At 35.2% G+C, this 9398-nt stretch overlaps 1 protein-coding gene across 1 annotated transcript in view; it reads left to right on the top strand.

Annotated features, from left to right (window-relative positions):
* The first annotated feature begins 1082 nt into the window (after window positions 1–1082).
* LOC131063849 (uncharacterized) overlaps window positions 1083–9398 on the top strand; it is a 46686-nt gene continuing 38370 nt past the window's right edge. The window contains exons 1-2 of the mRNA XM_057997806.2: window positions 1083–1376; window positions 2428–2544. Of these exons, the coding sequence (XP_057853789.2) occupies window positions 1310–1376; window positions 2428–2544 (184 nt within the window). The 5' untranslated portion in view covers window positions 1083–1309. The remainder of the gene's footprint in view (window positions 1377–2427; window positions 2545–9398) is intronic.

The following is a 9398-nucleotide window of genomic DNA, read 5'->3' as shown; positions in this document are numbered from 1 at the left end:
ATATAGTTATCATTTAATTTTTTATTTTTATTAAAAAAATACTATCTATATCAATTTTTTATTAGTAAAGAATTTGATAATCAATTTTATTTAAATGTTTTTTAATTAGTCTTAATTAATATAATTATCATTTAATTTTTATATTTATAGAAAATTTATTATCTATATCAATTTTGTAATAAGTAAAGAATTTGAGAATTAATTTTATTTAAATATTTTTTAATTAGTATTAAATAATATAGTTGTCATTTAATTTTAATATTTATAAAAAATTACTATCTATATCAATTTTTGTAATAAGTAGAGAATTTGATAATTAATTTTATTTAAATATTTTTTACTTAGTCTTAACTAATATAGTTGTCATTAATTTTAATATTTATAAAAAAATTGCTATCTATATCAATTTTTATAATAAGTAAAGAATTTGATAATTAATTTTATTTAAATATTTTTTAGTTAATCTTAATTAATATAGTTGTCATTTAATTTTTATCTTTGTAGAAACTTTATTATCTATATCAATTTGTGTAATAAGTTAAAAAATGATAATTAATTTTATTTAAATGTTTTTAATTAGTCTTAATTAATATGTTATCATTTAATTTTTATATTTATAGAAAATTTACTATCTATATAAATTTTTATAATAAGTAAAGAATTTGATAATTAATATAGTTGTCTCTATCTTTTTCTCTATAGATCTCTCTACATCTCTTATTCACTCCCTATTGTAAACACAACATGAACCTATTGATAATGGAGACTAATTATCTTTTATATTCATAAATTTTGTTGTAGTTGTGTTTAGATGTCTTTAAGTGGATATATAATTGATTTGAAACAATCACTTATTCATTGATATCCTACGTCAATTGTTAAATGGCCTATTAATTGTAGTACATAAATGTATGCAAAAGTAGACCAATTTTTTTTTGCTAATTGACATTTTACCCTTCTTCCCTATACCCATTTCACACCAGGATGCAATTGCTAATTTAAATCTATGTTAATTTATGATTATTTAAGCCTAGACTAACTTTAAGAAATGTATTTTTAACTTGTTAATATCATTATTAATTGGTTGACTGAGTGTAAGCGAATAGCAAACCCATTTGCCATCAAATACAAATGATGTGAAAATAGAGTTGTCCCTTGAATACCTGGCTCCGAATTGGACATTTCCTTGGATTTCCTCAACACAAATAAGTCTCTCAGATCCTGGACGCGCAGAGATGCATGCTTTATTTATTTGAATCGATCAGGAAACTTTCGACGTGCCATTTTAACAAGTTCTTTGGTATAAACCATGGCGGACTCCGTACAAGGCAATCGCAAGCTCAAAATCGCCATCTGCCATCCAGACTTGGGAATAGGTATTTATTTATTTTTTATTCTGTTAACATTTTATTATTTGCAGATACAGACAAATGACATTAGTCACTCAACTAGATCAATATGAAAATCAACCGATGCAGTAATGATTGATACCTATTATGAATGCTTTAATCAATGTATAACCGTATTGTATGCCATGGGGGTTTGGAGGCAAAACTCTACGGGCCCTAATTTCATGCGTATATCGTGAAGGTTTAGCTACACTTTTACTAAGCACCACAACGAATTACTCTTATCTTTAATTTAATAATTGGGCTGTAACAAACACACAGTTTAACTGTTCAATTGTTGGGGTAATCTCTGAGAGATGTTTCTGCATTCACCGTGATTTGATAAGTATGTATTTTGTGTTCTCTGGTGGACCTTACAAAATCTTGACATCTGTATAAGATATACAAATGGAGGAGTTAAGTTTCTGTTGCATAATTTTAGGAGTTGACAGTGCATATCAAAGTGATTTGCTTAAATTTTTAGGCTTGGAAAGGGTAGAGACTTTAGAAGATATCAGGCAATCTAAATTGAGAATGGAAATTTGATTTAACACAGTTTTTCTTTGAAGGAGAGCTAATCTTGCCATAACGGTCAACTGCAATTGCTGTAAGGTTGAAGTGTTTTCCATTTTTTTATTTATTTACCATGTTCATGGTCTACAAATCATGTTTATCCTGAGATGTCTTTCATTTTCTACAATTCCTTCGGCATGTTTTATGGTCTTCAACTTTGAAGTGGTTCAGTTATGAATCTTCTGGGTAACCTTGTACTTCCACCCTTTCTATTTGGAATGGATAGCTGACTTTAGCCTGTATCCCTTCTGGTAACACCGGTTCAGTTGAAGGATAAGGATTCTTCTTTATGTTCTACTCGGTTTCACGGTTTTGTACATCAATAAACAAGAAGTTCATGTATTTCTAAGACTGATGTCAGTAATTTTCTTATTATTATTAAGTTCTTTTCTTGCAGATGCAAAACTATGCTGCTTACATGTTTAGTGCATGATTATGATCTGTTTTATTCTTGTCTTGTCATCAGGAGGAGCAGAGAGATTAATTGTTGATGCAGCTGTTGAACTTGCATCACATGGACACGAGGTTCATGTATTTACAGCCCATCATGACCATGGTCGATGTTTCGAGGAAACTGTTGATGGCAAGTACCATGTTTCCAGTTCATAGTTTTTCTTACTCTGTCTTTTCTTTTGATAAGTAAAGGGAGTATTCTATAGGGGATCTGTGCCATAAGAGTATAAAATTTACAGTATGATCCGTTTGAACCAGAAAAAGTTAAAATGGCAAAATACATGCCTATATGAAAAAGGCCACAACAACATAGCTATGCTACCAAATTATCACCAGCAAATGCTGACAAAGCCTGAAAATTTAAGATACTACTGACTAAAACAGTTTATTGTTTTGAGGATCTAGGCTCAGAAACTTCCCTGGAATCCACTTTGACACTCTATTTGAGGAAAGAGTCGTGTTTAGCTCTTGTAACCCTGCTAATGGAAATTGACTGAAGGGTTAAAGCACTAGAGATTTCCAAACCTTGTGCTCTGAGAATAAAATGGAAATGGTCAATACACAAAGCCAGAAAGTGGCATGCATTGCTAAGATTGCATACTTCATAGAAAAGAAGCAGATAACATGACCGAGCTCTTCCATTTCTTCCACCTGTTGCAGAAGAACAGAAGCTGTTTACTTTGACACACGGTTTGAGGAAAGAGTGGTTTTTGGTTCTTGAAACTCACTAATGGAAATTGGTGAAGGGTTAAAGCACTAGAGATTTCGAAACCTCCATTTCTGAGAATAATATGGAAATAGTCAACATACAAAGCCGATCGTGGCGATACATTGCTAAGTCTGCATGCTTCGTAGAAAAGGAGTGGATAACATGACTGAGCTCTTCAATTTTTTCTACCTGTTGAGTGGATAACATGACTGAGCTCTTCAATTTCTTCTACCTGTTGCAGAAGAACAGGGGCAAATCTGAATTCATGCCTAGAAATACAATCACCTCACTGGTGATAATTTGGCTGAGGATCCATTTCTAGGCTTTATCTGGCAGGCATGCACTAAGCTCGGCTTTGAGTGTACTACAATGGAGGCATGAGTGCAAAGCTTGCTTACATTACTGATACCCTCCTCCCCACAGAACAATTATTATTAAGTTGAGAATTACCTTATAGAGTACAGAATGCCTTATGGAAGTAATGGTCTGAAATTACCCTGCCATAAGGGGAATCCTGGGAGGAGTCTCCTTGAAACTGGTCACAGTGCTTAGAGTCCATCAAACCTGTAAAACCTGCAGACACAACAATGAAACAAGAGAATGCACATACAACTCAGAAAAGCCTTGCAAAAAGGCAGCATGAGAGTGGATTAAATCACGTGGCCACATGAATCATCAAGAGAGAGCACTGAATGCCTTAGTAAATGACATATGTGCAGCTTCCAAGTGAGGGATTGGTAGCATCCTCCCAAATTAAACCAACTTAATAATAGGCACTTCCTGCCAAAAACACTTCTATGAAGGTGATGTGAAAGATTGCGTCATGATTAATTCACGAGGGAAGTATTTTCATTAAGAAAGTGTGAAATATTCCACTCATCTGGAATATCACTGATCTTCGCTGAGAACAGGAATTACTCAATACTGGTGTTGGCAATCTCGTTCCTTCCTCTATAATAATGCCTGAAAGAGATCCCATCAAATGACTGACAAATCAGACTAGAATCCTCCGTTATATTTCTCAATTGACAGTCAACTAGAGATTTTTTTTCATTCTGTGAGACCAGCAAGGAATCCCCTTCCACCTCCAATTTCTCACAGGCCAAAGAAGTTGTCATCTCGAGATCTTCAAGAATGGCCAGAGCTTCTGCTTCATTATTTGACTTATTTCCCAAATAGAAAGTACCTCCTCTTATAAAAAGACCAGTAGAGAAATAAATGAGCACTGCTCCACCTGTCTGATCCAGATAACCTATTGTGGTCCCATCAAAGTTTAACTTTTTCTTCATTATGCAGAGACCAACCAAGACAGTCTTATGCTTAGCATTGTTAATGATTACTTCATTAATGGTGGTTTTCTGACTATGTCTGTTACCAAAAGCTTCCTTGGAAAATTTCATGCAATTTAATGCTAGCATGCAAATCTCCTTTTCGACCTTACTGATCAGTATCTGAAATAAAGAATTTAATCCTTTTAATCTTATAGATCATGAATAAATTAAGATCAAGCATATGCATCTATTGTCTACAGTTTCTTTAATTTATGGTGTGCAACTGGCAGAAGCTGCATCCCTTTGATGCTGAAATTATAACATGACTATGACAATCTCAAAACCAACTTAGCTTAAGACACGTGAAAAACAATCTTACACTATAAGAAATTTTTAATTCATGTAAATTTCTTGAAAGAAAACAGCCAAGGTACAAGGTTGTTTATAGGAGAAATTTTTGATTGGGATCATTTGTTGACATAGGCGTATCTTCGATGCAGAAAATACAATCATGATTGTGACCATCTCAAAACCATCTTAGCTGATGACACATGAAAAAAGATAGTAGTTTATAAGAATATCTTTTATTAATGTAAATTTCTTGAAATAAAACAGCCAAGATATGAGGTTGCTTGTAGGAGAAATTTTGATTTGGACACTTTTTGGCATGGACACACTACAAGAAAAACTGTAAAATAGTCAATTTTAGGACCGTTGATTGCAATAAATGTGCTACAAGAACATGATTTTGGTTGATTTAATTTAATGCGTTTTAAATCGAGTGTGAACATTCTCAATTTCTTAAATAATTCTTAGCAAAGTCTTAAAATTTGTAACTCAGAAGAACTTGGCAGCAAAGAAACGAGACTCGGACTCGGCAAGGCTGACCCGACTTGGGACTTGGCGAAAAATTGGCAAGACTTGGCAGGACTCGGCAAAAAACCAGCTTCTTGTGAGTCTCACCTAGAGTGAGTTCGTGGAAAGTCTCGAACCCTTGAGACTTGGGTAGGGTCACTCGGCTTAAGACTCGCCAGGACTCGGAGAGTCCTGGTTGTTGGTGTTGGAAATAAGCCACACCTGGACCAACGATGGACTGGTCCAAGAGGGGCCAGTAAATCAGTGGTAGAGCACTCCAGCAGCGTATGGAAGGTCCTAGGTTTGAGTCCTAGCTGGTCCATGTCTCAACATGGTATTAGAGCCAGGTCCAGGCTAGGAGCCCCAAGCACACGAGAGGTGTGGCTTAAGGGGGGGTGTTGGTGTTGGAAATAAGCCACACCGGGACCAATGATGGACTGGTCCAAGAGGGGCCAGTAGCTCAGTGGTAGAGCACTCCAGCAGCGTATGGAAGGTCCTAGGTCCGAGTCCTAGCTGGTCCATGTCTCAACACTGGCGAGTCCTGGAACTATGCTTGGCAGACCCAATTTTGATGCAGACTTTGTCACTTGGTATAAATCATATAATTAAATTAATACAAATTCATTAAATCAGCAAAACTTGGCAAAACTTGTGTTGGGTGAGTTTCAGCGTGGACTCCCAGAGTACTTGTGACTACTTGCTCTGTGTTGCAGCCTGGAACTCGCCTGCAAGTAAGTGAGTGAGTTGGCTGCAGTTGCTGCTCGTAAGTTTTAAATCTATGATTATTAGGTATTAGATTCTATTCAAAGGGGCCTCATTTATCCATGTTCTAAAAAATTCCTTGATGCGTCTATAAATTTTCTGAAGGTTATAAATTATGAATAAAGAATAGGCAAGCATATGCATCCATAATCTTCAGTTTCTGGAATTGCTGGTTTTGAACTGGTAGAAGCTGTATCTCTTTTTGCTGCTAAAACTACAACCTTGAATGTGACCATCTCTCAACTTGGTTGGCTGGTGATGCCTGAAGAGAATCTTACTTCATAGGAAATTTTGTACATGTGAGTTTTCAAAGGCAAATTGGGAAAGTATAAGATTGAACACAGAAGAAAATTTTATTTGGATAATTGGTTGGCATGCATCCACTGCAAGATAGCATGCGTAATATTTTATTTTTGGAACGTTGATCAGATGAGTGTGATACAAGAAAGCATGATTGTTTTCCCTATGGTTGATTTAATTTTAATTAAGTTTTGAATCAGAAATAATGTTCTTAAAATAATTCATAGGAATTAAATTCTATTCAAAGAAATCTCACTTATTAATCAATAACATGAGGACAAATGGGAAAAAGTCATTGGAATTAGTACAAGTGTAACTATTCAAGCAAAAAGAAATGCGAGAGTATCATCTATCATTGCCTACGGATAGAAGGATCATTAGGGACAAAATATATAGCTACCCAAATCTCCTACCGAAACCCTCCTGCATTAATTAGTGCCATATGCTCATATTGTACCACAGTGATACTTCACTCCTGACTTACCATTACTCCATACAACATTAGGTATAACTTTAGAAGGCTTTTGTACTACCTCCTAGCCCTTCCTCTTGGGTTACCATCACTTACCATCTTAGTATGCCAAAGACATGGTCAGGCCATTTCTTGACTTGCTTGCAATAAATTTGCTGCAGATAATTGTCAAGGGTTACTGCTAGCAGCCATTCAACTTGTGACTTTGAACCATGGATTGTTTTTTCCTACTTGCTTTTTCTCGCCATGGCAATAGGCAACAGTAATTGCTAATAACCATATACACATCAACACCTATCATGATGCATAACAAGTTTTAAGAGTGATCCCATTTAAACACCAGCTAGATTACACTTCTCTTATGGCTGTCCACTCCAATTTTTCAATCTAAAAATATAATGTCTTATACTTATTGTTTCACCTTCATATGCATATACAACCAAATTATCAATCACAAAGCAGCAATACCAAATAGTAATCACAATGGCCACATGCTCAATCAAAAATACCAAGCCATATATTTTATGAATTTGATAACAAAGATTCATGAAGGCACATTCCTGTGCGCACACTTTCTGATCTTGCACCAATGCCTATTACACATTTTGTATTATACAGTATATGTACATATGCTATTGACCATAGCAACAGGCAATTTAAGCACTCATCAAATTAAAACTAAAATATCAACCATGTTGTTGGTGTCATTACATGTTGACAAACAATCAGTATTTTTTGAATTTAACATCCATGCCAGCAAGCTCTGATATTTCAATTTTTCTTCCAAAAGCATCACAATAAAATTATTTATCTTTCAATACATGCATAGTAGTTTGATACATATTAAAGTGTGTTAATCATCATTAAAACTCAAGAATGTTGAATCTGCAACTGCCTTACAATTTCTTGCAGTAGATGTTTAGTATCACATGGATTTGCTGATTATCTTGTTACATTGCTGAACTTTTTGAAATGTGTTTTGCAGTAGAGATGTCGGGATTAGATGTCTGTCTCACTGATTTGCAGGTTATCTATTTTCACTCAAAATAGATATATTATATGATGTATTCTTATTCTTTATGGTTGAGCAATTAATGGCTCTTTGAAAGTTGAAACACAAACATACTTCACATTGCCTGCAGAACCAACTCTGCTATCTTCTAGAACATTGCCTTCCTCTTAAAGATGTCAAAGATTCCAAAATATGTCCAGGAGAATCTTACTTCATTTATTACAAAGAGTATTGAAGGATTGCTGGAAAATGGATTGTAATGGAAGAGTATTTGTTGCCTCCTCCAGTATTGGTGTGATGTTGCCTCCTTGACTATCTTATTGTTTAATTGGACTAATAAAAGGCTGTTAATGGTTTGGATGATACCCGAGGGGTGTGATTGTTTTTTTTGGATAGGTAAAGTGAGGGTCAGGGGCCATTTACCATTTTATTAGAAAAATATGATATTACATAAAGATTAAAGCCCCTTGAAAGGGGCTGGGAGGGCTGGGATGATAATTTTCTCAGAGAAATTTGAGTAAAACTAGTAGGCCAAAAAATAGACATAACATAAAATATAGTTACCAAAAAGAATTGAGGTCTGCATAAGGACCTGATGAACTACAATATGCCTGAATCCTTCCCTTTCGTGACATCATGAGAGTGGAGAAGCATATTATGTGAACTAAATTCCTGCCTAATATGTGTTTTCTTATGCTTCTGCACTGGAGTTCAGATTCCAACATCTTATTTTGAATCCTTGATTGATAAATAGGAAGCATTTGATACCTGGTGAGATCAGCTTTCATGAGCTTCCTTTTGCTTGAGAGAATTGTCTTTGGAGGGTACCTCTTCCCGAGGAGTTGTTATCAGCACATTATCTATTTGTCCTGGAGATGAGTCCGAAGGACTCAGGGCTGCTTTTGTTGCTTTGATTAGGAGATGGTGCAAGAGAGAATTTTTCCACCATGCGGGATGACCAACCAGCTTTAGTTTGCTGATAGGGCAATCAACAGCAACATGTTGTATATCATAACATCTCCTGTAACAAAATGGCAGCCCTTCATAGTCCAGGACTTGAACCTAAGAACTACCCACAACTTTCAAGGTAATGTCTGTAGGAAGATACTTGGAGATAAGATATCTAAATCTACTAGAATTTGAGCATAAGTTGTGTTTGAAAAATGCTAAAGTATCCTTGTTTGTAGACATAAATCTACCTAACGATTTGTTGAAAGCTTCAAATCAAGAGTCTAGCCAAAATTGCAGTGGGAGATTTGGAAGGCAGACTTAGATTGTCAAGACACTAATCGATTCGATGGAGGGATTGAAAGTGGAATGCCATGGTTTTAGCATGAGAGTGTGTTGACCACAAAACTGGAAAAGGTCAAATAAAATAGAATCCTGATCTTTGACAGATTCAAAAACTTAAATGAAAAAACCTTGAGCACGGGTAAATTTTTAGACTATCCTCCATGAATGGTCTCCAGTTGTTTAGTAACCACTTGTTTAGATCTTGAAGACTTGGCCAGAAGTGGTTGAAGCAGCCAATCAAGCCATGGACAACAAAATTTTTCTGACCTTCCATTACTTCTTTGCCAAATTCGAAGATAGGAGATTGTTG

Source organism: Cryptomeria japonica, chromosome 10, assembly GCF_030272615.1.
Source record: "Cryptomeria japonica chromosome 10, Sugi_1.0, whole genome shotgun sequence".
In the NCBI taxonomy this organism is placed as follows: domain Eukaryota; kingdom Viridiplantae; phylum Streptophyta; class Pinopsida; order Cupressales; family Cupressaceae; genus Cryptomeria; species Cryptomeria japonica.
This window is presented reverse-complemented; position numbering and strand designations above follow the sequence as displayed.